General features: G+C 43.6%; 3 protein-coding genes and 1 long non-coding RNA gene across 6 annotated transcripts; 2 read left to right on the top strand and 2 right to left on the bottom strand.

The window, feature by feature from the left end:
• Positions 1–2,778: 2,778 nt before the first annotated feature.
• wnt4 (wingless-type MMTV integration site family, member 4) lies at positions 2,779–15,768 on the top strand. Of its 2 annotated transcripts, none has more exons than XM_049734651.2 (6): positions 2,779–3,370; positions 12,517–12,598; positions 12,713–12,866; positions 12,989–13,120; positions 13,607–13,749; positions 13,821–15,768. In XM_049734651.2, the coding sequence occupies exons 1-6, from the start codon at positions 3,147–3,149 to the stop codon at positions 14,289–14,291; spliced, it is 1,206 nt and encodes a 401-aa protein (XP_049590608.1). In that variant the 5' UTR covers positions 2,779–3,146; the 3' UTR covers positions 14,292–15,768. The 2 variants fall into 2 exon arrangements, with proteins under 2 accessions (XP_049590608.1, XP_068508432.1); XM_068652331.1 differs by lacking the exon at positions 2,779–3,370 and adding an exon at positions 4,668–4,719.
• LOC125977758 (uncharacterized) lies at positions 8,816–10,498 on the bottom strand. The gene is made up of 2 exons (XR_007484727.2): positions 9,731–10,498; positions 8,816–9,235 (listed from the first exon to the last, which is right to left on the bottom strand). It is a non-coding gene; the product is annotated as an uncharacterized lncRNA (long non-coding RNA).
• A 2,714-nt stretch (positions 15,769–18,482) lies between the features above and the next one.
• rtf2 (replication termination factor 2) lies at positions 18,483–24,924 on the top strand. Its single transcript, XM_049734653.2, has 9 exons — positions 18,483–18,650; positions 19,015–19,109; positions 19,523–19,616; positions 19,718–19,857; positions 20,088–20,166; positions 22,880–22,990; positions 23,103–23,157; positions 23,686–23,751; positions 23,839–24,924. The coding sequence occupies exons 1-9, from the start codon at positions 18,582–18,584 to the stop codon at positions 24,039–24,041; spliced, it is 912 nt and encodes a 303-aa protein (XP_049590610.1). The 5' UTR covers positions 18,483–18,581; the 3' UTR covers positions 24,042–24,924.
• On the bottom strand, positions 19,267–22,837 carry gcnt7 (glucosaminyl (N-acetyl) transferase family member 7). Of its 2 annotated transcripts, none has more exons than XM_049734649.2 (5): positions 22,032–22,837; positions 21,693–21,950; positions 20,866–21,607; positions 20,620–20,715; positions 19,267–20,531 (listed from the first exon to the last, which is right to left on the bottom strand). In XM_049734649.2, the coding sequence occupies exons 2-5, from the start codon at positions 21,906–21,908 to the stop codon at positions 20,281–20,283; spliced, it is 1,305 nt and encodes a 434-aa protein (XP_049590606.1). In that variant the 5' UTR covers positions 21,909–21,950; positions 22,032–22,837; the 3' UTR covers positions 19,267–20,280. The 2 variants fall into 2 exon arrangements, with proteins under 2 accessions (XP_049590606.1, XP_049590607.1); XM_049734650.2 differs by having other exon boundaries at positions 22,059–22,837.
• Positions 24,925–27,838: the final 2,914 nt, after the last annotated feature.

Raw genomic sequence — 27,838 nt, 5'->3', positions numbered from 1 at the left:
CATATACAACTCAAACTCTTCTACTTCACTGCACCAAGTGAAAATCTTCACATTTTCCAAGGAGGAGAACAGAGGATGGAAGACAACAAGAGGATGAGAGGGAGGGGCAGGCCAAAGGGCATTTGACCCGTGACCTTTGTGTTGTTGGTGGGGCATTGGGAGCCAGTGGACACAACAACCCGGGCTAATGAGTAACTACACGCTAGGTGCGACGCACAAACAGGCAGAAAGGGAGTCCGATTTGATTCATTTGAGTGAGAGCAACCAAATCTCTGCTTACAAAGCAGGAAAATGTTCAATTGAGCAGCATTCGAAGATTGTTGAGTCAGCCAAGAAATTGAGTTAGGTTTGAGTGTTATCAAACCCAATTATTTTAAATCCACAAGTGTCTAAGGTCCACTGTATGTGCGTCATGCAAAGAAGACAAAGATTGACACCAGGAAAGGGTTAGAAAGTGAAAAGCGGAAGAGACTTGTCACAAGTGACATAACTCTTGCTTGTGTTCACGTTTTCTTGATGCCGACATGTGAATGTGTGCTTGTGTTTGTGGCTCACAGGAGAGCAAATGTTAGACAAGCATTGACGTTACCGGGGCGATGGCCCAGGAGCGTAAAGCCGACAGCAATATAAAACCTGCGCTTTACCAGAATGCCTTTGTGCCGACTATGTGTGCCAGATCCGGTTGCCATGGGGACGAGAGGTCGATAGGGTAACGCGCCCTGGTGCAGACTTTCTCTCTCATGACCCCCTTGGCAGTCTTGATCTGTCGCACACAATCATACACAGATGTTCACTCAGGTGTCTGTTGAGAAGTTACAACATATAATATTCATTCCTCAAGGTGTCAAAGTCAAGGCCCAGAGTTCAAGATGATACTTACTAGGCCACGCCCCCTCACAGACACAAATCCTACAGTTTGGGTAACTTTTGGCAGAATTGAACTTTCATGCAACCTATTTATTTCTTTACGTTCTCTTTTTTCATGCATTGTGTTTTTGAATTTATTTTCTACAATACTTGTCTTTATTTAAAACATGTCAATTTTCATTGCAAATTCACAAATAAAATGAGTTACAACCTGGAATCAATTCCTTTATTTTTTCTGTAGATTAAAAACATTTGGATTTGACTTCAAAAGAAGAATATGAGACACCATTTCGCCATTGTCACCATTCCAGCTTTTATTTTCAAGAATTTACATCTGGATCTAATACAGCAATGTAAATGATAGCATTATTTGTAACAGGACACAATTTTAGGTGGAAAAAAAACAACTACTGGAACAGAAACTGGAAACTGATTTATAGTTGTGTACGATAACTGCATCAACCGTGGGACCCACTCAAGTTTTGTATTCTTAATATATTTGCATTTCGATTGCAGACTTTTTTTTTTCCTTACCGGACCTCTTTCCAATTTTTTTTTTATTTTGTTTAGATTTTATAATGCAGTGCTATGTTTCTTTATGAAAAACATCTGCCTGTCATTTGTTGTTTGATTCTCAGTGTCTCTGATTTACTAATTGTGATCATGAGGGAATTTCTCGTTTGAACTTTTTTGACACTTTTCCCCATACTGTCAAGATTTGTTAAGATTGATTATAAGGAGACCTATTGAATTTCTTTCTTCAGCAGTGGGCTGCTTTGCTCACTTCCGCCCTCTGTTGGCTAACCAATTATTCCGCTGATGTCGGCAATCCCACGGGCCTAGCCACTATATTAACCTAACCTAACCACCAATATGTTAGTTTTTCTAAATATCACTTAAAAATTGACTAAGCAGTTTTCCTCTCCTACTGAAAAAAGTGAAGAAAATATTTGTTCAGTGTGATATTCCACCCTATCTGAAAATCTTGAAATCTTGCAAATGGGACAAGTCAGCATTTGAAAAACCATTCTGACACGTTTCTCTGTGGAGACCAATAAAAAGCATTTTCAAGTTTGAAACACTTTCATTGGGAAAATAAATCACATTTGAGCTAAAATATTTATAGTGGTCCACAGATTGGGCCGCTTTTTCCGCTGGTTGATCTACTGCTGGTCCCACCGTGCAATCACTCTGTCAACAACGCTCCGATTGGATGCAGCGTCAGACGTTACAGCAAGTTGAACTGCAGTCATATGCAATTATTGATTTAATATTGGAAACTATAAACACTAAAAAAGTCAGCTTTTACAGGTGTGGACATAGACAGGCAACATTATGCAGTCATGAGAAGTCATGGTCGTCTTGGCAGGACGAGCATCATCCAGGGGACACATTTTGCATTCTTAAAATATTTTTCTCATGACAGCTATTAAGCTCTTCCTCCTCATGCTGATCAAGTCTCCATGGCTGCAACACACAATGACTGTCTTCCCCGGGACGTTGACACTAGTCAATAATGTCCCTCACATTTGTCATCTTATTTGGGATTTGCAGGGTTCGAACGTAGACATTTTGCTGCCAAGCTTTAAATAGCCTGTTGACCGCAGAAAATTTGGTTGACTGTGTGACAGGGAGCGTGAGCCTCTGCCAAGAAGTGGTTTGAGGAGCGTGTGTGTGCATGTGTGTGTAAGTAAATGCGAGTGTGTTTATGTGAGTGTTGGAGAGGAGTGGGGATAGCTGGGGAGGGCATTAGTGAATGGCTGTGCTATTGCATCCTCCCAGGAGACCTCTGAAACACATAGTGCCGTCTACACACACACGCGCGCGCACACACTAGCTCATGAACCCGCCCCACTCATCCCCCTAAAACTCCCTGCATGTCTCCGCCATACCTCCACATCCTCGCACCGCCCCTCAACTAAAGTCAGCATACACGCTCTCTTCTCTGTCAGACGCACCGACAGAGCCAAGTGTGTGTGTGCGTTCATGTGGATCTGTTAGTGGGCTACTCGCGCTTAGTGCGTGGTCCCCAGGGGCCCAATGACAGGATAGCCGCGTGGCGTGACTTAAGCACCATCGGAACGCTTCATTTGTATGGTTGCTCCTTATGTGCACTCAGAGGGGGTTAAGTTGAATGCAAAGTTTGGCTGAACTTTTGGAGCGCATCTTATATCGTTCCCTGTGGCAGTGGATGCGCTCAAGGAGCGACGGACGCGAGAAGTGCGCGGACGCGCTGTGAAGCTGCGCGCCTGTGCGGCCGGACGTGGCCGAAGCGCTGGATGCGAAAGCGATGGATTAGCAGCAGCAGCAGCAGCAGCCTCGTCCGAAGCGCTCCCCTGTTTCCCTCCGTTCCCCGCCCGGACAAGGACTCTCCATCACGGGATTATTTCCACTCTCGACGACTTTCTGCTCCCCACCGAGCTGAGATGACAGAGGAGTGTGTGTTGCGGTGTGTGCTGATGCTCTGCTGTGCGCTCCTCTCGGCCAATGCCAGCAACTGGCTGTAAGTTCAAATCTTATGTTTTCCTCTTTTTTTCCTTTGAAGAAACTCCGGATGTAGAACCTTCACGTTGAACCATTTTTAGATTCTCATTAATTAGCGTGACATCACTCATCTTCCCATACAGGCGCGAGTTAATCGTTGAATACTCAGAGTTCATAATTTACTAAACTCCCTTTGTGCACGCCCCCCTCCCCAAAAATCATGGCAAGCACGTTTTGCACCTAAAAAAAAAAAAAATCAGGCGTATGCAGCTTGTCGTTTTAAAACTGCGCAAATGATGACTTGCCGTTTTGCACGCAATCTTATGAAACTTGTATTCCAATAATTGGCTGTGTAGACGAATGGGTGCAACAGGTCTCTTGCGTCACACCAATAATTCTCGTTAAAGAAGGTTTAACGGATGATGAAGAGAGACCCAGTAAAGAGGCAACAGATAATTAAAACTACAAATCCTGAACGCCATGTAAATGGCAGAATTAAGAGCACTTCTTCACTTGCTGGGATTCCAGCCAGCGAGACACACTTTGATGTGACGGGTTCTGTGCTTTTCAGATTTATTTTTCAAATCACAATGTAAAAAGGAGGCAGTTCTCAAAATAATCAATCATTCACCAGCCCATGTGTAATTTATAAAAGCCTGCCTGTAATGCAAAAAGACTTGAAATAATGCTTTGGAAGATCAATTCTGCAAGTGGACAGCAACCCGACAACGAAAATAAGGAATGCACGATGTGCAAAGTGCAAAGTGTCTCCTCGGGTCGCATGTGTGTGCCTGCTCTGCCTGCGCTCGGAGGGAGGCGGATGGGATGGGTTCGGTGGCTTTCTTGCATTCCTCCGCACAGGCGCGATTCCACGTCTCTTATCTTCCAGCACGTTTTATTTAAGGAGGACCATTCCATTTCATTGCACAAAATCGCGGCCCCAGAGTGGCTTCATGGGCCAAATGAAATAATGCTGATGAGTTGTAGAACATGTCACGGCACGGTGCGCAAGCACGAGTAACCTTACAACCTGTAATTTGTAATTCATTATTCCGCTTGTCAGTTCTCTTGAAACCGTGTACGTTTAAGCCTAATCTGATGTTGACATTAAGATAACTGCATACGGAGTGGCTGTAAGAAGAAGAAGAAGAAGCCACGTGAAAGCTTTGCCAAACACCTTGAACTCTGTCACCGAGTGCAAAGTAATTGTGCTGGTTTGTGACTGAAGGCGTGGTGACAGCAGAGGCATGTACAGGCAGGCTTGTGGAGCTGCCAGTCTGCTTGCACGGTGGAATTACTCCTCTGAGATGGTTGTGCTGTGTGCGTGGACTGTACACGTCGATGTTCACCCTCCACCTTCAAATGCAGGTAGCGGCGCCCGACATACGACGCGCGCAAATTCCCGTGCAAGAATATGACGCGCCTCACAGATATCGCCGCACTTACCCTTTTTGATTATTATTTTTTTTAATATTTGTGGCCTATTTCTCTGTCAAATCTACAATTTATTTTTTTCAATGCGTCCGATTTACGTACTTTCACATTCGGGTGACTTTACTTCTCCGCTTAAGGAACAATGCAATCAGATTTGGAGGCAATTGAAAGCAGGTACTGATTCAAAATGTTACAAAAAAGTAAATGATTGGAAGTATATGACGTTTTTTGACATTTGACAGCAAAAGAAAAAAACTAATTTTGATGTATGGAAATTGTAATATTGGCAAACTCTCAATCATTAAAACTTCTTCTAACTGCGCAACGCCATTTGGAGAATGTGCTGGCAGGAGTGCTCACTGAAAAATGTTGTGATTTACTATGGAAGAAATTTGGTTCTTTTTACAGGGGAGATGTAAATGTTAGGTGGACCTGGCCCAGTACAGGTAACAGCTGTGTCGAAGAAGATTTTCGACCTGTGGGGCCTCGTTTCAGTCATGCAGCAGCAACAATCAATGCAGAGCAGTAAAGGAGATACAATTGTTGTATGGTGGTCCGCAGCAAAAAGAACATTTTGGAATTGAGATTTTTTTTTTTACACTTATGTGCAGTCATTGGTGCTTTTAAATACTTCAGGGATTGACATGACCTATAAAATTGTAATTTTGAAAATCTGATATGCAAGAGAAAAAATGTGGACAGATTAGGAATCATCTAGAATTGCATTTTTGAATAAATTTAGATTTTACCTGTATAATTAATATACAGTAATCCCTTGCTACATCACAGTTCGATTATCGCGGCTTCAGTACATCGCGGATACCACCCCCCCAAAAAATCACAAATTCAAAATAAACCCTCTAAATTGACGAATTATGGCATGAAAAATCAAATGGCAGGGCGTGTCCACACAGTTGCAGTACATACACTTGTAACTTCTTTATAAAAAAACTTGTTATAATAATAAGAGTTCTAAAAACATATTTGCAGTATTCTACCTTGTCATAAAAATGCTATAATAATAAGAGTTCTAAAAACATATTTACAGTATGTACACTTGTACCTTGTTAGAAAAATTGTTAAAATAATAAAACAGTTCTAAAATCATATTTACACATATCATATTTATATTATTTATACATTATTTTCTGTATGTCATTTATACTACGTATTAATATAGTATTTACATGTTTGAAACTATTATTTAATGTTCTAATGATAACATATGCACTTATGTGGTTTAATATGCACTTATTGATAAACAAACAATGTATGTATGTTAAAAAAAAGGGTGACACTACTTTGCGGACTTGGTGGTCTTGGAACCAATTATCCGCGATAAACGAGGGATTACTGTAATCCTATAGTAGAGAGACATTGTTAATTTATCATTCATTATATTGTGAATGAAATCTATTTGTGCATTTCTTAATGGTGAAATGGCAATGCTGCTCCATTATATCAATTAGCTACGATGGAATGTGATGAACAGCACACGCACCAAGAAAACAGTAGACGGCTTTCTAACATTAGATACGGATACACGATGATGCAAATAATATTCTCCTTAATGTCCTACAAGTAGCGTGAAGGTGTTTTACATGTGATTGTTGGCTCAGTGTGTGTGCAGTCGAGCACATGTCCCATCTAACCATGGTGAGGTGCTAAAGAGATGCCAGCGTAACCAGAGAAAGCAGCAGAGACCTTGGCAGCACACGCTGGCGCCTCACACTTTGTTCCCCTTCACATGACTGCAATGAGGTTGCGACATGTTATTTCAAGCCCTCTTGTCACCGCCGGGCGCGCAATTATCATGGCACACTTGAATCAGCGGGGGGAATCGCTCGCGTTGACCAGATTAGGACTCGGATTAGTTGAGGGCAGATGGGAGCGACGGGGAACCGGCGAGCGGGCGGCCTCACTGAAAGATGAGATACAATTGTGGCACTCGGTAGAGAAGTGCGGCAGGCTTTCGGGAGACATAACACACCATCTGGCGGCGACCGAGGAGGCCCGACGAATGGCTGTGTGTGAGCAGCTGATTGTGCACCATTCTGACTGTTAAGATGTGTGACTTTCACTGTGATCGTATTTTTTTTACGGGCGTCACAGTTTGTGCCAAAAGTATGAGAACAAAAGCCGCTTGTCTCTGGGCGGGCTTCTGTCTCTTCAGGTGGTAAAATGCATGCTCTATTGGGTTAAGGTCCAGATTGATTGATTGATTGATTGGTTGGCTCCAGACATTTAGTTGAGCTAGTTGACCCAAACCAGCTGCTAATGACTGTAGCTCATCTGTGACAGCTGTGAAGCGCTATCAAAAAATGTATGGCTGGGTCAAAAATATAAAGAGAATAATGCTTTTGTGTTTAGAGGATGAGAATACATATTTCGCATAACTACCCCGTGGCATCGTGAGGGTTGCAAGGGCTTGTGACGAATCAAATATTTGCTAAATATATCATTCGATCCAGCAGCTCCTGGGCATCCACTATTGAGATTTTTTTTATTAAATCTGTTATGTCCAAAAATGTGAAAGTGAGTCGCAAACGGGGGACTCTTGTTCCAACACATTCTCATCAAGGCTGCAAAGGACAGTACAGGACCAAAATGCGCATTATTGTTTCGCATTTCTCCAGCCTGGCCTTAGCGCGTACGCACATACCTGACCCTTTCATGACCTACATCCGCATTTCATTCTGATCTAACGTTGAAAAGGCTACGTTTGAAGAAGGAGACTCGGCGGTGATGAGGTGGGAAGCAAATATGTATTCTAGCCTCCCACACAGATACGTCTTTCTCCATACAAATATGTGCGTACAACACAGAGTTTACACATGTGCGATAACTGTGTAAATAGAAAGCTGGATGGTGCGTGTCCACACTTGCCCCCTTGGTGTGACTGATTACAATTCCTCAAGCGAGGACATTTCTCCATCTTGCAAATTAATGCATTTGAGTTTTTTTATGAACCCTCAAAGAAATATATCCTAAAAATTTGGCATAACATTATTATTCTAATATTTTCACTTAGACCCTCCTAATAATGGAATCCAGTGATGAGCCAGATTGAACAAGATTATAATCCAAACATCCATTGTCTGCCACTTATTCAGGTGTGCTTAAGCCTTAACCGGCTGACTTTGGACGAGAGGCTCTCGACTGGTCGCCAGTTAAGAGGGCACACACAGGCAAACGATTAACAAATAATTCAGTGTTTTTCTTTTCTTCTTTTTTTAAACCCAACACGATTTTTGTAACGTGCGTACGCACGGACACCCACACAGGCCTCCAATGATTCCGAGCCTTATTGGGCAATGGCACGGATACCCTGGCGAGAGGTTAGTCCGTGGGTTTTACTGTCTTTCATTTGTTTTCCCAAATTGGCGTGAAACGGTGGAGATGTGAATGTGTCTGTGTTTCTGCGTGTGAGGCTTGAGGTGTTGGCAGGGCACTTTATTTTTAGGGGGCAATGAGCTCTAGTGGAGCCACCAGCATATAAATACACCCAGACACACGTGTAAGCACATAAACACACCAACAAACAAACATATTACCATAGTATCGAGCTTGCCTCACATTTTTCCAACCTATTCACACCGCCTGACTTCCACCTTCTTTTTTTTTTCAACTTCAAATGTACCCTGCACACTTTATTCTGCATGAGGTCGTTCAATTGACTACTGCAGAGAACAGAACATTGCTGTAAAGAGATTTTATCAAGGCAGATGTCACAGCACCTCACAAGTAGGGCGTCATAATAAACTAATGGAACAGCGCCCTCAACAGGTAGCAGTACGTACAAATACAAATGGTTACTGGAATCGTCTCCAACTTGTGGCTGGTCCCTTATCAAAAGTTTGAGAAAGTAAATCTAAGTTGCCCAACAGAATTCTCTCCATTACCTTTCTGTAGAGTTTATACACCCAAAAAATTTCAAAACCACTGCCATAGCAACCAACCAAACCGTGACCTTGAACAGGAGGAAATTATTTACAAAATAGATGCACAGAACAATTTTGGACAGAAACAGTTCAATATAAATTGTCTGTTTTAATAACACAACCATCATTTGGATCTCTCATGGTGTCCAACCGTTTTCCTTCTTGTCAGTATTTTCTGTGCAAGATAACAGCAAAAGTCATAAAAGTCTCCCCCGTCTGGATTTATCTGTTATTTTCACAAGGCCGCGGGGGGTTCCAAGTGGGAGGCTTGGTTCATTCCACCTGGCCCAAAGAGCATCCGTGGGCCGCTGGTGTGTTTGTGTTGTATTACGGCCTTCACAGCGCCGCCGGCTCCAGCGGGTTTAGGCCCGTGGGATTCATGCAAGGAAAGCGGGAGAGAGGGAGGGGTTGCCAATATGTTTCTCCGTGCTGCCCTTCTATGGGTTGACTCCTCTGCTTGTGGGCTGAGATATTTTGTCAACTTCGTGGAAAGGAAGCGATGGTATAGGCTGCGGAATGAGCAGATAAGAAGATGCAGGGTTGAAAATGAAACATACCCGCTCAAGGTCAGTCTGTTACTTTCCCATGACTTGACATAAAAACACGCATCCCGATAAAGTACAGCTTTCTAAATTTTCAATGCTGACACTCCAATTTGTCCCTAATAGTTACTTCTATACATCCATTACACGAAACACTAGCCAGTGTGTAAAGCTGAGGGTTCAGGTGTCCCCCAGGGTCAAAATGAACTCCCTCGCTGGCATTATTTCCGTGATGCTGGAAATGAAGACGCCAAGTCGCAGACTTTTTGTGTGCTTGCATACCAGACTCCCATCATGGAAACTGTGTCCGCCTTCATAATGAAGACCTTCTAAGCAAATCACAATAAAGTGAGTGAGGGTGAGGTCACTTCCAAGTGTGTAGTGTATGCTGATGGGTCTGGTTGAGATGCTGTGGAGTGGCAAAGATCGGGGTTATCGCGCTGCTGAGTGCTGAATACTGACATTGTCTGCTCGGGTCCAGCGCGGCCTTCAAAGAGGCAGCGGGAGAGGAGGATTATCGGCGCTGTTGAGAGGATGAGATGAGAGCGGAGCTGCAAAGAAAGAGGTGTTTCACCTCTCTAACTTTTGAAAGGATGACAGACAGGTTACTTGTTGCTCTGCAATTTGTTTTTCCATAACAGTGGAAATCCATTTCAGGATCAAATTGTCGTTTGCATAAAAACTTTTTTTTGGTACTTTGATATTGTTTTGAATACATTTTTTTCTTTCATGTTATGTGTGTTAGTTTTTTTTTTTCTTTCTGTGTCCTCAATATTTTTTTTTGTGTTCACCTGTTCTTGTCGGCCAATCAGCTCCCTCAGCCACTCCTATCTTGTCTAGGTGTTCCTCATTGTCTCGTCAGTAGGTTTGTATTTAGTTCCCCGCTACCTATCAGTCCTTCTTGCGTTTTCTTGTTGTCATGGTCCCCTTTGTGACTGTTTGCTTTGTACCTTATTTTCTGTTTTTTTCTGTGTTCGCATGTTCTTGTCAGTTCCCTCAGACACTCGTGTCTTGTCTAGGTGTTCCTCGTCTCGTCAGTATGTTTGTATTTAGTTCCTTGCTACCTTTCAGTCGTTCTTGCTTTTTGTCGTTGTCATGTTCCCCTTTGTGACTGTGTTGCAAGTTTTTCTTTGTACCTTATTTTCTGTTTCCTGAGTTTTTAATCATTTGGTCATTTTAACTCATTCTTCCAATGATTGAGAGAATTGAATCCTTGAAGCTCAGAATCGGTCTGCCTGTTCCTAACTAAAATCCACCAAAATAGTGTTACCCCACCTGCGCCACAACTTAGACCTGCTTTTAGCTGGCAGTGTGTAGTAGAACATTTCAGCTGGAACACCCAGCAAGGCACAACGTTCCAAGCACAATAAACTAGAATTGATATGCCAGTTTTGTTTGCCTGTCTATGAAAATAGGCACCCAGATCTTTCTTTTGGACAAGTGTCAAACAAAGCCAAAGCAAAAAGCAAATGTGCACAGATTAAATCTTTTAATACTGATCCGAGTTGTGAGCATCTTTGAGGTCTAGCGCTATTTGCTGATGTCGTATGCGGCAAATTCAATTAAATATGATGTTCTCATGGATCGAATTAAAACAGAAGATCTTTTAGCGTCTGCTGTAACAATTATTTTCAAAATGTGGAAATTAGTATTTATAATATCCCAGTAAAGTGCTATCAATAATTTCAGCAGAATTTGCCAAGCCTTGGATATGTGCCACTCCATTCCACTGAGACAGACACACAAGGGCTTTGCAGAGGTATGTGTGGTCTTGGGAACTCATAAAACGGGCTTCAGAAACCTTAAGGAAAACCATGCACACTCTAAGAGAATAACAGCCTTCAAGTCCGTCCCAGGGCCATTTGAATGCACTCGCGTTACTTGTGCTGAGCTCCTCAGAGACGTTTTTTAGGCTCATCTCTAGCAAATTCAAGCCCTGCCTTCTATTCTTTTCGCAAATGGTGTTTTGCATCTTCTGTCATCAAATGCAGCTGTTTTCCTCGCTCCCCCCATTCTACATCTGTTTCCTTGTACACCGGTGCGTTCTTTGTTCTTCAGGACATTCCGAACGACTGTATTAGCTCCCACTAATGTTTTTTTCTCACTGGCTCTTCTCTTACCTTCATGATTGCTAATTTATCACCCAAAAACAGATCTCGAACTTTAATATTGTTTACGGAATATTATGTTAATTAATCAATGTAAGAGGACACAAACACACCTCGGCAACCAAATCTTAATCAAAGTGTTCCTATACTTTGGCTTGCATGAAGATACCGTAATTTCTGGACTATAAACGACACCGGCTAAAATGAGAGAAAATTCATGTTTATATATAAGCTGCATTGGACTGTTTTCATATTTAATTTCCATATATAAGAGAATATGGACAAATCATACAATATCATAAAAATCATGAAAAATCCAAAGATAAGTCGTTGTGTTTGTTAAATTTAAGAACAGCTTGATAACGGACTTTGTTTTGGATAATCCAAACTGTTGCTTCTGCCACATTTTTCAAACATGAGCAAGAGCAGGGGACTCGTTTCAGACTCAACAAGCAATCAAACATGTCAGGAACCTTTGAGCGCTTTAGACGGTACATCAAGGCTCCGACCTCAAAGGGGAATTCAGCGTCGGAAATTGTGAAAGCCTATTTCTGTAAAGCGCAGCTGGGCCTGCAGATATGAGAGTGAAGTGAGTTGGGGCGGTTGTGTGTGCATGTGTGTGGGGGTCATCAACAGCGATGCCATTTTCTCACACGTCTACAATTGTGTGTGTATGGGGTATATCTTTCTGACCTGTCTGGCCTAGAGGTGCTTGTCTGTGATAAACCACTTTCCCTCCTCAGAGTGTAGTCACAGCCAGACCTTCATCCAAAACATTCTCACAACATCATGGGAACTGAGCCTGCAGGACAAAATCTGAATGACGGTTTATACAAATCCGCGCATCCCTGCTTGAACCGCAATTGCAAGTAAAAACTACATGCAGAAGACTCGATTCAGCTGTTTTTCACGAATCGGATGCTTTCCCTATCGCTTGATCCATTTTAATTCAACCCTGTTTACCCACTTGGTGCATTTTTATTCATGTAAGAACATCTATAAGGTGAACTTAAAATAAAACTTAAATATCGATGGTTAGGCTGATGGAGTTATTTGAAATTGATTTATTTGCTGAACTACTGATGAGCTGTTGGCAATTTATAAAATGATTTCCGTGTTTTGGATCTTCTCTTCCATCAGCTACCTGGCCAAGCTGTCGTCAGTCGGAAGCATCCGGGATGAAGAGACGTGCGAGAGGTTACGAGGTCTCATTCAGAGACAGGTGCAATGATCCACAATGTTGTTTTCCATTCGTGCAAATTTATTATCAGTGTAGCGGTAGTTCCGATTTACTGCATTTGTTTGAGATGTCTTCTGAGATTCTATTCCGCTGCAGGTTCAGATCTGTAAGCGTAGCGTGGAGGTGATGGACGCGGTGCGCCGTGGTGCTCAGCTGGCCATCGATGAGTGTCAGTTCCAATTCCGGAACCGTCGCTGGAATTGCTCCACTCTCGAGAGCATGCCTGTGTTTGGCAAAGTGGTCACCCAGGGTAAGATCTCTGTGACTTCACTACTTGTCATACTTCTTAAACGCAGTCTTCATTTGTCCGTTCTTTGCATAATGAGTTATTGTGTGTATGTGCGTGCGTGTGTGTATATGTGTGTGTTCTAGGCACCCGTGAGGCCGCCTTTGTGTATGCCATCTCAGCAGCCAGTGTGGCGTTTGCGGTCACAAGGGCCTGCAGCAGTGGAGAGCTCGAAAAATGTGGCTGTGACCACAACGTACATGGAGTCAGTCCAGAGGGTGTGTATTGCTCCCCTCCCGCTTGCAAATACATAAGCAGAAAAACGGCGACGGCAGCAGCAACACATCGAAGCAATTATACTTTTAATATTTGGAAAGAACAACTCTTGAATATCTAATTATCTGATGTTGAAAAGTTCTTGTTTAATTCTTCCATTATAAAGCCCGAGCTATGTCGAAATATCAACTTAAGAACCAAAAATAAATAAATGCTGTTGGTGAAATGTGTATTAAGTCAAAGTGGTGCTTGTGTGATTATCACTGAGTCAGTGTTGTGCTGGTGTCAGGCTGCGGTTGCAGCCAGACAGCAAAACAATGAGACCTCTTATAAGTCAAATGCAAAGCTGCTGACTTGTGGCTAACACTTTGCTGGTTCAACACTATGAGGATCACCTCAGATATTTCTCTGTCATTTGATACCGTATTTTGGGGGGTTAGCTTTTTTTGGGGTATGTATTCGAATGATATTCCAACGTCTTGTCGCAGGATTCCAGTGGTCGGGCTGCAGTGACAACATTGCTTACGGAGTGGCTTTTTCTCAGTCCTTTGTGGACGTGAGGGAAAGGAGTAAAGGCCAGTCTTCCAGTCGGGCCCTCATGAACCTGCACAACAATGAGGCCGGCAGGAAGGTAACTCAGGGTGCCACCTGTAGAATCGCATGCAAAGATGTATTCATTGATTTATTCGCTCAACTTTTCAGGCCATCCTGGCTCACATGCGTGTAGAGTGCAAATGTCATGGAGTGTCCGGCTCATGTGAGGTGAAGACCTGCTGGAAAGCCATGCCCCCCTTTCGCAAAGTGGGCAACAACATCAAGGAGAAATTTGATGGGGCCACTGAGGTGGAGCAGCGCAAAATGGGCTCCGCCAAAGTCCTGGTGCCTCGCAACTCCCAGTTTAAACCTCACACTGATGAAGATCTGGTCTACTTAGAACCCAGTCCGGACTTCTGCGAGCATGACCCCCGCACGCCGGGCATGCTGGGTACAGTGGGGCGCCAGTGCAACAGAACCTCAAAGGCCATCGACGGCTGCGAGCTGATGTGCTGCGGCCGCGGCTTTCAGACGCAGCAGGTGGAGGTCGTGGACAGGTGCAGCTGTAAATTCCACTGGTGCTGCTACGTCAAATGCAAGCAGTGCCGCAAAATGGTGGAGATGCACACTTGTCGATGATGAAACGGGCACTGCTGACCAACTTCACAAACCATCACAACTAGAGAGCACACTGAGGACACGTAAAGCTCCCTCTTCGGCTGGATAGGACCAAAGCTTTGTGCTACTTGTTGACGAAAACACGGCGAGTTGCAAAGAAGTGCGCGGACATCCACTTCTTCATCGTGCCGTTTGTGTCGTCTCAATTTGAAAGCGTTGTCTCCTTCCCTCTACGTCTTCTTGTAATGTTTAACTTATTTGTTGAGACTGAGGATCTTATCTGAGATTGACTAAGAAGGAGGGGGCAGTCTGCTGGAGATAAGGAGAGACAAACAGCATCCCTGGATGGGTGGGGTTGAGGGGTTTGGGTCGGGGAAGGGGGGGGGGGGGGTGATGGCACTCCGTCCTTGCTGCTCCTGCTGCTGCTGCTTTGGGGACTCAATCAGTGCTGCACGTCAAGGGAGCATCAAGAAAAGACGTATGTGGACTTTACATGATTTGCTTTCTGTGTGTGCATGGCTGCACTGAGCTAAGATTTTATCACGTCGAGTTGTGTGGTTGGCACCACGTGGCGCCATGATGCCGCTCTACTTAGACACACATGCGGACACGTTTTCTGCCAATGAAAGCCACTATCATCTCCTTCCTCTCCTCCTGTAAACTCACAGCTTGAGCACTAATGGTTAAAAAAAAAAAAAAACACTCGGAAAATATTGCTCAATAAGATCCGTACCCATCATCAATGGATAATAGAGAAAACTATGTCAACCCTGTTTACACCGAGCGGCACGGTTTGGTTGAGGTCGGAATGAAATGAAGTTTTCCCGCTGTAAACATTTTATGAGTGGTGCCCAAAATAACTGAATTGTAGAGGACCACAGGCATTGCGTTCATGGTTCTCCTCTTTGGACTTGGTGGAAATCAACATCCTTCAAGTCGCAAGGTTATTGATCGCCTATGTCGTTGTTTGCCGCACACAAGCAACTGAATCAGAGAAACACCAAGACATTGGAAAGGTGCCGGTTGGTCGCTGAGCATGCTCATCATGCATGATGACTGAAGCACTTTCTGTTCAACCGCACATGAAGCCTCCACCCCGCAGCAACTGACAACATGTGACCACACGCGGCCAATTTGTCCCAGCGAAAAGCCACGCTTGCCTATAATAATGTGCTATCGTAATCATAATGTAGATCTGTAAACACTGAAGATTATAACTGCCTATGAATGTATGTTCATCTTGAATATATGCTGTGTCAAATACATATGATGTCCCCGACTGCTCTTTTTCAAATGTCTGGATGTAATCAAGAGTAAGAAAAGTGATGATGGAAAAGACCGGATTCCCCCACCAACACTGAAACAGGCTCATAGACATTTAGCCTAGCAAGCCGCACCCACTACGAAAGCGACGAGTCTAGATTTCCGGGCTACGTCGCTATGAGAACCACCTCAATTTTGTTTGGATCCATTGTGACATTAAAAACAATGAAACCACGTTTTTGTTGAGACTTTCTTCGTATCAGCACTCTACTATGTGTGAGGTTCTCTCAAGGTAGCTCACATCACATGACCACAAAACCACATATAGATATTTAAGTGGGATTTGGAAGAAGCAGGGCAGCCGCTCACCGTCTGGTCTGCTTCGGATTCACGAAGGAACAGAGGCAGGAACACTGGGATAGACGAGGATTTCAGCCAAATGCAGACCACATGGCACGAGCTTTTACTCACTCTGTCCCCATCGATATCACACACACACATGCACACACATCTAGTGTATTCCGCAATAACTTTGGTTCCATTGCGGTCCCCCACTGCGGTAAATGTGTCTGTAACAACGGCGACAGATGGGATCTGTCCTTCATTAAGCCACCATGATGGCCCATATGAGGTGTGGGTGGCCATACCGATTGGTGAGCTTGATTTTTCCGCACTTTGGCGGAATGCATTTAAAGAGCCACGATGCCTTGGAAGGGTTAACCGTGCAGGTTGGCTGGATCTTAATGCCGCTCGCTCAGACCCCTGAAGACGAGTGGCTTTAACGCAGCCTTCTCCTTGGCCCCTCGCAAACTCCGAGATCTTCTCAGGCATAGTTCTCATATTAAAAGAAAACAAGTTACACAAATGAGACAGATGGTTCTTGTTTGTGATGACAGTTGCACGACTTACTCCTGCGGCTCTCCCACCTCCTGCCACCCCCACCTTGCCCCCTCCCTCTCACCTTATCCCTCAGAGTTTTCTTTCTCTGATATATTTGCTATTAAAAAACCCTGAAGGCTCTTATTCACATTTGCATTGACAGAAAACAAACGCCCTGTTCTCGCAAATTAAGCCAGACTTTGATTAGTTTGGAATAATAGCCGACAAGAACTGGACCCCAGTCAAAAGTCAAACAAAGCCTGTATGCACTCACGTCACTTTTGTACGTTTTGACATAACAAATTTTAAACAGGTCACAGCTCCAGTGGGCCTTTTGAGCTCAGTTCGCAAATCAATCGAAAGCCCTCATCTGGAGGCTTTTAGGACAACGTTCATCTCGGCCGAGACGGACGAGATTTGGATCGATCAGCAGAAGGAATGTCTCAAGCGTGACAGTGACAAGTTGTTTCGGAATGTTGATGGGGGCTTTACCTGCTGTGGGTCCTTCTCAGCTAGCTTACCTCTCCGTGCACACGCTCTACTTACCTTTTAGCTGTGCGTCTGTCACCACAGAGATTTCACATGAACTACAAAGAACCTTCCCTTCACACCTGGATACTAAATGTACTCTTATACATGAAGACATGCGTGGGTACAGGTGAAAGGAGAAGGAGTATGTGTGTGCACACGTGTGCGTGTTACATGTATCTTTGAGTCAACAGCAATCGGCCGTGTCAAAATTATCCTTGCGTTGACCGGTAAAAGTGTCATTTGATGGCCACCTGGCTGTCGAAGCCACGTGACGGCACAAAACACACCCTTGTGTCATTTAGAAGCGAGAGCAGCAACAGTTCACTGTGTGACGGGTGGAGATGGAGGGTGGACCTGAATATTTTCACCGAGGTTGGTGCAGCTGAACAAATAAGAATTTCACCGGCGTTTATTCAAGTTTATCGTCAAGGTGAAGGAAGCAAGCCGCAATGAGATATTGTGAATAACAAGTTTTTTGTTTTTTTTATGACAAATGATGACGGCCGATCAAGGATGAAATGTTTGCTCATGTTGTAAATTTTCTCCATCTAAATGTGGAGGCCATACTAGCAGGCACTATAAGGATATTGAAAAAACAGCTTGCCATAGCCCGCCGCTTTTGCAAGTTTGCAAGAATCTGGAGCACGTTCATGGAGTGAAACCTAATGGTGATTGGATTCTCCCAGAGGACAAAACATTTGGACTCATTTGTCAAACATGATGAAGGCCAATGGAGGCCAGGTGTTATTCCTCCGTGAGCGTGTGTGCGGGATGTAGAACAGAAGACGCAGACACAGCAGACGGCAATGCCCTTCGTTCAGCCTGCGTGATAATTAATGGCTGTCAGTGTCTCTTTAGTGGAAGAAGGTGTTGACAGACAGCACTTGAGAAAGGCAAGGAATGTGTGAAGCCCTCAGAGATTCATGCGGGTGAAGGAGCGCCTGAGGTGAACAACCGTTCAACATCACTGATCAAACATCAACTCAGCGCAAGCCATGCAGGTCGCCTCGCATGATGATGCGTCACCCTCATTTGCTGCCGTTTCAAGAATTATGTACATTACATCTGTGCAGACTTTGTAAAAGTGTAGACTGATCTCTCACTATTCCAACGACAGATTCTGAAAATTGCATGGCAACATTTTTAAAGTACATTCATTACATAACTACATAAAAAAACTTTAAAATTACATAACTTTTCATTCAGTGCTTTAAAAAAAGTTTAAAATTACATAACCTTTCATTCAGTGCCTCAGTAAATAAATACAAATCATTAACTTTAAAATGAGCTGGCAGTGAATGAGTTAGGAAGAACTCCAGATGCTTGTGTCTGTTAAGAGTAGATCAATTAAATACTGATTCAACTGCTGCACTTGAGTAAAAGTTAGAAAGAACAAATTATTTGCCACAAATAATAATTATTTGAAATAAACAGATTTTCTGCCATGGATTTGTAGTTCGGTGCCGATCCCGAACCAGTAGGTGGCAGAAACGCACAGTTTCGTTGTTGACATCCGCTGAAGAAAAAAGAATATGACGTATATCCGGTTAATCCAGGAAGTGGCCCATTTTGTTGTTTTTCTTGGTTGACAGAATCACTTCGACGTTCCCCGTCAGACTTCTCCACTCTCCTTCCAAAATGGGATGTGATGGTGGTACAATTCCCAAAAGACACGAGTTGGTGAAAGGTCCCAAGAAAGTCGAGAAGGTTATTATACGTCGTCATTTCAATGAGTCGATTACGTGGGCAAATATTGCCAGGTTGCTAACTGCTAGTTAGCTAGTGTCTAAATCAACGTACTTTTTAATGTAATTAAGCTCCGCTTTTTCACGTAAGTACAAAGTATCGTTCCTAGCGTCTATTTTTTTATATATTGGGATTTATGTGCACATGGATGATGTTAAGATCAATGTTGAGATGTTAAGATTTCATTTAAAGATGTAATGTCCCAACATGACGTATTGCACTGTTATTGTTGATCTTTCCTGATATGGTTTAGGCGTGATCAAAAATTTGATCGAAACGTGCTTTCACTTGGTGTGTGACTAAAGTTACCTTCCCTGCCGTGTAGGTTGACAAAAATGCAGAGTTGGCCGCCAAATGGAAGTACTGTGCCCTAAGTCAGGAGAAACTCAGACGTCCAATCGTTACCTGCGAACTGGGAAGGTCAGTGATTTCATATTTGTATATCAGTAGCAATACCATATTTCTGTTTTTGATAGTTGCTACTGTACCTGTGTAAAGAGATAGTGAAACGATTCACTTCAGCCAAAACTTACATTATCGGTGAAAAGCTCAGGAATGAAAGATGACAAGACAGAACTTAAAATTTAGATTTTTATTCATTCAAAACAATTATAAGCAGTGCGTGATACATAAATAATGAAAACTATCACATTTTCTATTATTCATTTGATGTCTGACAGCTGTCGTCTGTTTTCAATACCACTTTTCATCTGCTGCAGTAATCAAAGGCTAATTGGGCCACTGACAGCACTATAACAGCAACTAGATTAAAAACAACACAATTAAAATATGCACACTAAGGACACTTAAGACAAAACTATTTTCTTTTGAAGACTTTATAACAAAGATGCTGTCATCGAGTATCTTCTGGATAAATCCGCTGAGAGACCTAACACCGAGGCTGTAACGCACATCCGCGGTATCAAGGTATGTTTATGCTTTGTCTGGTTCCTCATTGGTTGAGCATTCCTCCTCTTTTCAGTTTACACGAGGAATCTTTGCATCCTTTTGCACATTTCTTTCTGTAGGACATAAAAGAGCTCAACTTGACCGATAATCCCGAGTGGGGAGGAGAGAGAAGGAACACCAAAGGAGACGTATACGAGGACGTCCATTGTGGAATGTTTATTTGCCCCGTTGTTGGGCTAGAGATGAACGGCAAACACAGGTAACAAAAGCAAGTCGGATGAAGTTGTGCGGTTCAAGTGACACAATTTCCATCAATCGCACAGTTGGGATATGCATCATGCCAACGCAAAGTGGAAAAAAATACAGAGACGTGAATTCTGACTTTGGTTCGGGTTTTTCTATCATGTGAAATGTCTGCCCATGTGAGAGCTACTTAAACGCGCAGTACGTGTACATGCTTTTTCATGTCGCCCACGTTTGTGTTCTCAGGTTCTGTTACCTGCAAACGTGCGGTTGCGTCTTCTCTGACCGCGCCCTCAAGGAAGTCAAGACGGAAATCTGCCACAAGGTGAATGCAATTTTTTTAAGGGATGACGTGCAGTTTTAAAAATGGGTTTAAGAAAACAATCGAACAGAACACTGGCTGATAAACATTGCTCAAAGCAATCGTCACGTCATACCTTTAGTTCTTGTTTGTCACCCCCCCGGGTGACATGTCCTCGTCGTGGTACTTTCTCTGCGTGGCCAGCAGCCATGACAACTCTATGGGAACCCTGGCGTTGCGCAGCACCTTGTTCCTGTGCCACTGCTCCAGGCAGTCCAGGGCCTCGGGCAAAAACTGGCTCTCAAACTTGTTTGCGAACATCGCGTCGCTCCGGATGAGCCAGGGTAGATCCTTCATCCCGTAGATGCAGATGGAGCGCACATAACGGCCTGAGAAACCAGAGGTGATAAACAGAATAGCAATAGTTTGGGAGCAACAAATCAACCAAAAATAGAGTGGAGTCATTTTGTAGAGTACCGTGGCAGCCGTCGTGCAGCGTTCCTTCATGCTCCGCCCACTTGATAGCACGGACGCTTCCTTCCCAGCGACCTCGTATGTTGTTGCCTGGTGCCTCTTCAGATAGAAGACAGAAGCAGGCAGAGTGGCTCAGAGTGTCGCACGGCCTCGTACAAGCAGAACTTAACGGCGATAGTAAAGACCGCTCATTCATTTGAAAGGGTCATTTAAAACTTGCACCTTTGCCCTTCCCAAATCCATACTTACCTTTGATGTGGTTGAGCGTCACCCAGTAGTGCTCATCCGGACTGTATGTGTCTCTGGACCACTCGAGGAGGTCTCGAGCTTTGGGGCTCTCAAGAACAAAGTTGACGAAAGCTCGTGTGAGCGCGTAGTAGGCTGTTCCGAAATATATTTCAAGGTTGTGAGGAGGCGCGTCTTTCTCGACTCCCGCTCCAATGAGAGCTACGTGCGAACCAACGATCTCCTCGTGTCGGAACTTTGTCCGTATTCTGAAATGTGCCGGCTGCTTAATCCCCGGCGTAATGTTCTTGTCCCGCCACTCTTTGCTCTGCAAGTAGCGCACCAGCTCCAAGTTGCTCCTGAGCGGGAAATCCTGCCCGCACAGGTTGATCACTTTCTTCCAGTCGACTTTGGACGCGACCAAATCGGTCATGCAGTTCAAGTCCGCTTTCAGGCGCGAGAAGCCGCCATAGGTAATCGTCTCGCTGCGGTTGGACAGGAAGACGTTTTCAAAACAGCCTGCCAGATTCTGCACGGATGCCCGGTACTCTTGCGGAGCCTTGGCATCCACGTGGATGCAGTAGACATTCTGTGGCGCATAAATGGCCCGCAGTAGCCGGACTAAAAGCTCCAGTTCTTTGTGAACAGTTAAGATGAAGGCCAACGAGTACTCCTCCTCCTCCTGGCTCAGAGGTCTCGTGATGAAGTGAAGCTCTCGCATCAAATCGGAGCACTGAAGCTCGTTGTCGCTAACGTAGCTTTCGATCTGAGGGGGCAAACGCACGACCATTTGCAATCCAACATCATGTTCTTTGAGGAGGAAAAAAAAGCATCACGTATGTATCTTTTACCTGACAGTCACGCCGATGCCATTCCGTTCGTTCGACGGGAAGAAAGGCTCGACACTGGGCGGAGAAGGGACGGCACGATGGCGTTGGGGTGGAGGGCTCGCTGGGCGTAATTTTTGTCAAGTGAATCACCAGAAAGACTGCCGCGCTCATCGCGAGGCACAGCAGGAAGCTGCATTTGGACCAGCCAAGCTGGCACATGGCAGACCTTCTTGTCATCCCGATAGCATAATGCTTCTACATTCTTTGGGCTCCTGTTCACTTGAAAAAAAAAGAAAGTGTGGGCAGTCATTTGATGTGCTCATAGGAACTTATTTGCAAGTCCGATTTCAAGCACCTTACCTAGTGAGCACCTTTGGAAAACGTTACCTCGGAAGCAGTCCAGCTGTTGTTCCTCATAAATACGGCAACTCGTAGTCCATTCAGGAGAAAATAATGATGAAATAGAAAATAAAGTAGACCAACTTCATATGTCCCAGGTTTTGGTCAGGGTTGCAATTATTAAGAGTGGGATGGCTGGTTCTCTCCTACATGAGCTCTTATTTGTCGATCCCCCTGAGATCCAGATAATGCTCCCTACCTGGTTACCGGCAAGTGACGCACACACACTACCCCTTTGTTTATCCTCCTCCTGGTTGCCTGCTCACAACGTTGCATTATTTTCTTCTCCTCGGATGTTTAGATTGAGTAAAAAGGCGCGTATATCCCGACACGTCTCCCTTTTTGGATGTCGTCCGCCCTGGACTGTGTGCGTTTGTTAGCTGCTTGCTCAGCTTCTGCGATGATCCCTCCTGTGTTGCGCAGAGCACATGGCAACAGCTCACGCCCACCGGGCCCATATTGCCAGGACACAATGGAAAGCGGCCCTGCCCTCCTGTCGCTCGCTTACTCTGAGCTGCCGCACGTTGGGCTTGTCGTCTTGTTAGCCGGAGCGCGTTTGAACACTTATCAGTTGGCCGCATGTCATGTTGTGCTTCCCGGACTCGCCTTTGTTCTTTTGTATCGATGTAGATAAAAGCAAGCGATGCAGAATTATCCGGTGAGCGCTCGCTGCGCTTTACTGGATGTTTTGCCCTCTATTTCATTCATGTTGTTGCAATAAGATCTCAATCAGCGGAGATTGTCTTTCGGACCGTTTGATGTTGTGTAACAATTGTGCGTCTGACCTGTGCCGTCTGTGCGGGCTTCAGTGCGGAGACCCCTTCCAGAACACGGACATCGTCGTGCTCAACGGAACAAAGGAGGAGGTGGAAAAACTGAGGGAGAAAATGGAGGCGAGGCGAGCCACGGCCAAAGCTAAGGTGACCTCTGCGTTTAGCCGTGAAAACTCAAAATTAACGGGCAATGGAATTTCCCCGTGTGGGACAAATAAAGGAATAGCTTAGCATTTTATGACTTTTTTTCTTCTTTTAGAAATCAAAGAAGAGCAAAGCTGCTGCAAGTGCGTCCACCACATCACAAGCAAAAGGTTTGTGCAAGCCGCAAGCAATTTTCCATGCTCATTTGGTTTTGGCTTTTGAATGGACATGACGCTTGGGTATTCAAATACCTTTAACCAAATGATTTACATGGGAGTCAACATCATGAAAACTGCCCTCTTGCACTCTTCCTCAAACAATCAGAGTCATCTTTATCGGCCAAGTGTGTACAAACACAAGTAATTTATCTCAGTAATTTGAGCCGCACGATAGCAAGCAATTATACAAAAAAAAAAAAGAAACATTAATGGTAAGATTGTTTGAGATCGGTGGTCTCCCGACTCCCGCACCGCCCTGTTGGTGTAATTTCCTGTTTGGCTCTGGGCTGCCAAACACCTGCACTTTATTTGTGTAGTGTGAGCTTCAGTGAAATGAGGCAACGTGTGCACCCTTTCCTCTTCCTGCACACATAACGCTTTCTTTTGAGCTGGACCATTTTCATTTTGCCTTCAATATGTCCTCTTGATCAAATGCAGAAAATATCAGTGTTAAATGACAGAATTCTCTACGCTCTGCAGATGACGGAAAAGCGGAGGAAGCGCCAAAGTGCTCACTGGAAAATGGAGGCACAAGCAGCCAATCAGGTGTGAGATTTCATCCTGCTCAATCCAATTCAAAATCTGCATTTCCCGTGCAACTTCTCATTGTTGCGTTTGCCTTTCTTCTCTCAGTGAAGGCAGGAAGCTCGGGAGCCTCGCACCCGTCCTGCGCCCTCAACGGCGATGGGCCTTTGGCAACCGCCTCCAAGCGATCCATCCAAGAGATGGAGGAGAAGTCGGAGACTTTCAAGTCCATCTTCACCACCCACAGCTCTGCCAAGCGCACCAAAGATCAAACCTCCAACTGGGTCACCCACACGCCGTACCACTTTTAGCTCTCGCACGGGCGTCCGGACGCGTGTCAACTCATTTCCCGGCGCCTACACCTTTTCTTGATCTGGACAGTTCTTTTAATGGCTTCCCAGGCTGCTCACACGCTCTTGTTTAATTTGCATCGACCCCCACGCGTCCCCTCCTCCCCCTCTCGCCCAGGCGCATTGAGAAGTAGTGGGGGTTTTTATTTTTCCTTCTTGGTAACAGCGTTACCCTTTTTCTGCCCAAGGTTTAGTCTTGTGAACACGATATAATACTTTCAGCTTATCTCTTCCTCCTAAACTGTTTGTTTCCCCAATCCTAAAAAGCTTTTTTAAATCACATCATATACAGCAGGGGTGTCAAACTTGTTTTTTTTCGCAGGCCGCATTGTAGTCATAGCTTCTTTCGGTGGGCCGTTATGACTGTCAACCCAAATAAATGTATGAGCACCTCGTATTATATACAGTAAAAGCTACAAAACAAACAACAAATAACTCGTTTTCAAATCAGACAAGTAAAAACTGGTCAAATATTTAAAATAAAATATATTAAAAGTGAAGACAATTTGCAATTCTAGTAATAACACACGAATTTGATGCACAATTTGTCTTCGCGGGCCACATAAAATGATGTGGTGGGCCGTATCTGCTCCCCGGGCCTAGAGTTTGACACCTGTGATATACAGGATCATTGCTCAGGTTATCATGCGTACCTTGCTTTAAGTCATTATGTGATATCTATCTATCCATCCATCCAATGGAACCCGTAACCTCTGAAATTCGAGGCGGACATGCTAATCAGTGCCCTATTGTGCCACCATTATATGTTATGTCCCTTTGTATTAGTGCATCATTTCTAGCATTAGAAAATAGTCAAATTAAAGTCAATGTGTGTGTCAGAAAAGTCGTCACTCAAGTTTGTGCTAAATGCATAATTGTAGTAGGTTATTATGACGTCAGAAACCCTGCAGTGGAACTTCACGACTCGCAATGTGCAAATACAGCCACAAGAGGGCAGCAGATGCTCGGTCTTATTCTGTACGTGTTTCTAGGTTGAAAGACTAAATGACGTCATATATTAGGGGGCCACGTTTGGGCCAGAGCAATGAAATCATGGAATAGTTGATTGAAATAAAAAGCTAGTGTTTATTCGAATACACGTGGGCTTTATGCGGGGCCTCAAATCATTGTTTCACAAAACTGCAAGCCCCTTTCTCACGCCCAAGCGAGCCATATTTTTTTTGAGCCAATAAAACAACAAAATCCGAAATTAATCATCCAATGATACCTGAAAATAAATATCGATAATTTAACTCCAGTTGAAATTTATTTTTGCAACGATCTTAAATTAAAGAACTGCAAATTCTATTCTTTATAGTCTCTGAGCGTTTATCAGTTATTGTTCCTATTAATATCTGAACTGAAATAACTAAAAATATAAAAGAAATGTCGGATTAATAAGAGGCAACGCTTGTATTTATAATTGCATGTTCAGTGTTTCACTTTTATTCCAAAAAGCAGAAAGAAACTTCCCAGTCCATGTTGCAACCCACAAATGACTTGCATACATTTTACCGTTGCATATTTTCCACCAAATTGTTACGCACAATTTGTTTATTTATATTTTTCCGTCCTTTGTCACTGAAGTCATTTGGAGTGCAATTAGTCAATTCTGTATAAATAATGGGACGGTTGGGCGAGTTCACAGAGGCAAGATTCTTTTCTTTAGAGGACACCCAATAGCCGAGCGTCGTGACGACACTTTGATGTGCTCATTAATTACAGTCAAAGCATTTGTGAGATCAGATAACAGGTTATAGGGCTTAAAAAAGAGAGAAATGGGTGGCTTTTGAAAACGGATTCTTTGGGTCGCCCTGAGGCGATGCGGCCTTTTGAGGGGGTGGGAGATGGACTGACTTCATCTTGAAATTTCCATGCCAGTGATTTTACCCCATATGATATATTTCATCGTGATATAATAATGAAAATATAATTGTCAGTATGTGACCGTGCATTGTCAATTTAACAGTTTCATAATTTGGAATTGAGTTCAATCTGCTTCTAGTGACAAGAAGGGAAAACAAAAGAACATCAGACACACTCACAACGAAAGGCTTTAATTAATGTAGAGGTCAATGTTTGGATTTTACTCGTTCAGGTGTGTTGTGCTTGTGGCGGGCGCATGCGCAGTGCTTGTGAGCAGGTGAAGAGCGAGCTGCAAGCATGCATGTGTAGTTCGCGTGTGTTTCACTCACTGGCCGAGATCAGAGCCACGCAGATGTCTGTGCTGGACAGGATCGACTGGAGGGTGAGTGCCGTGAAAGATAATTCGCATTTTAAATGGGCTATATTTGAACTCTTATTTTACCTTCCAATCGAATTGAGCTGTTATTTGACATAGGTGAATGTGCATTTTTCAATTGATGCAGTTTAAAAATGAGATACATTTGTTTAGCAAAGTAACGATGTTGTGAGATTGCTGCAGCAATTTAAAGCAATTAATTTCAATTCATTGTAAAGCCACAAATATGGTCACACATGCAGCCTTAATAAAAAAAATATGTAATTAGCAACTAAAACTGACGCGCGTGCATTTGAATGAATATATCTGTTTGCGCTCACTTTCCCCCCCATTGCAACCAAGTGCATTATTTAATTAAATTAAACCTAAGTAACTAATTGAAACAAATTATTATTTATTTACGCATGCAGGCTACTTAAAAAGATATTTGTCCACTGTATGTAGTTTTTATGCGCACACACACACGCACACACGGTTCAAAACGTGAGGCCATGCGTGATTAAGTGCCTTTAGGTCGCTCCTGTCCACTCTGACGTCAAATAACATTTTAATCAGCACGCGTATGAGTTAATCTCGAGCATATTTGCTGTTCCCATGCGCCCTGGCACCCTGGCACGCATGCATTGCTCGACACCGGCTGTTCTCTCTTAAATTTAAATCTGAACCAGTTTGAAAGGACCTTTTAATGGTTAGGCTATTAGTCTACATATTCGTGCAGTTTGAAATGTTTTTTTAAATGCAGCAAAATGTTTTTTTCAAAAGTCTTTGTATGCCGAAGTTTCAAAGCGTGTTTATGAATTCCACCAGAAATGCAAATGAGCGCAAGGAGTTTCGTGGTGAGTGAGTGACGCATGCTTCAGCCCCCCCTCAGGCGTATTGGAACTTTAAACAGACTCTTAACCACCACTGAGAAAGTCTTTAAAACACCACGAATGCTCATTATTTAACTGAGAGTTTCAAAGTGACGATTTGCGAAAAATAAATAAAAGAATAAATAAAAGAATAAATAAAAGAATAAATGAATGAATGAATAAATAAATAAATAAATAAATAAATAAATAAATAAATAAATAAATAAATAAATAAATAACACCATTCAATGATTTTAAAGAACTTTCAATACAGGATTATGACAAAACGGCAACAAATTTAAACGGATTTAAAGAACCTTAAATACAGTACTATGACAAAATTGCATGAAAAATATTTCTAATAGTGTAGCAGCAAATGAAAAATGTCAGGCCTTAAATTGGGAAATAGTTGAGGTAATTTTGAATGTCAGAAGTTATTAGTTGGTCTAAATTATGTATCCTGTAATTTTGGTCTCCTTTCTGGTAACGTACCGGCGCACAAAGTTCCTATTGGCCATTTTTGTAGCCAATCAGCGATCGGTACTTTTTTTTAACCAATGGTTGCCGCCTTGAGTTTTCCTTACCGGTGACGTCCTTGCACGCGGAAACGCCCACCCGTCTTGACTGCGCGACTTTGGAGAGCTGCAAAAGCAGCCTGCGCCTGA

The sequence above is a fragment of the Syngnathus scovelli genome, chromosome 11 (genome assembly GCF_024217435.2).
Source record: "Syngnathus scovelli strain Florida chromosome 11, RoL_Ssco_1.2, whole genome shotgun sequence".
NCBI lineage: Eukaryota > Metazoa > Chordata > Actinopteri > Syngnathiformes > Syngnathidae > Syngnathus > Syngnathus scovelli.
The sequence above is the reverse complement of the archived record's forward strand: the minus strand, read 5'-3'. Positions and strand labels throughout refer to the sequence as shown.

What these genes read in the sequence shown, in the direction of transcription:
- gcnt7 (XM_049734649.2), bottom strand. Translation starts at nt 21,908, where the DNA reads ATGACAAGAAGGTCTGCCATGTGCCAGCTTGGCTGGTCCAAATGCAGC. An exon ending in GGCATCGGCGTGACTGTCAG is followed by an intron (nt 21,608 to 21,692) that starts GTAAAAGATACA and finishes TTGCCCCCTCAG; the next exon opens with ATCGAAAGCTACGTTAGCGA. An exon ending in GACGCTCAACCACATCAAAG is followed by an intron (nt 20,716 to 20,865) that starts GTAAGTATGGAT and finishes TTCTATCTGAAG; the next exon opens with AGGCACCAGGCAACAACATA.
- wnt4 (XM_049734651.2), top strand. Translation starts at nt 3,147, where the DNA reads ATGCGAAAGCGATGGATTAGCAGCAGCAGCAGCAGCAGCCTCGTCCGA. An exon ending in GCCAATGCCAGCAACTGGCT is followed by an intron (nt 3,371 to 12,516) that starts GTAAGTTCAAAT and finishes CTCTTCCATCAG; the next exon opens with CTACCTGGCCAAGCTGTCGT. An exon ending in ACATGGAGTCAGTCCAGAGG is followed by an intron (nt 13,121 to 13,606) that starts GTGTGTATTGCT and finishes GTCTTGTCGCAG; the next exon opens with GATTCCAGTGGTCGGGCTGC.
- rtf2 (XM_049734653.2), top strand. Translation starts at nt 18,582, where the DNA reads ATGGGATGTGATGGTGGTACAATTCCCAAAAGACACGAGTTGGTGAAA. An exon ending in GTCCCAAGAAAGTCGAGAAG is followed by an intron (nt 18,651 to 19,014) that starts GTTATTATACGT and finishes CCTGCCGTGTAG; the next exon opens with GTTGACAAAAATGCAGAGTT. An exon ending in CGCACATCCGCGGTATCAAG is followed by an intron (nt 19,617 to 19,717) that starts GTATGTTTATGC and finishes TTCTTTCTGTAG; the next exon opens with GACATAAAAGAGCTCAACTT.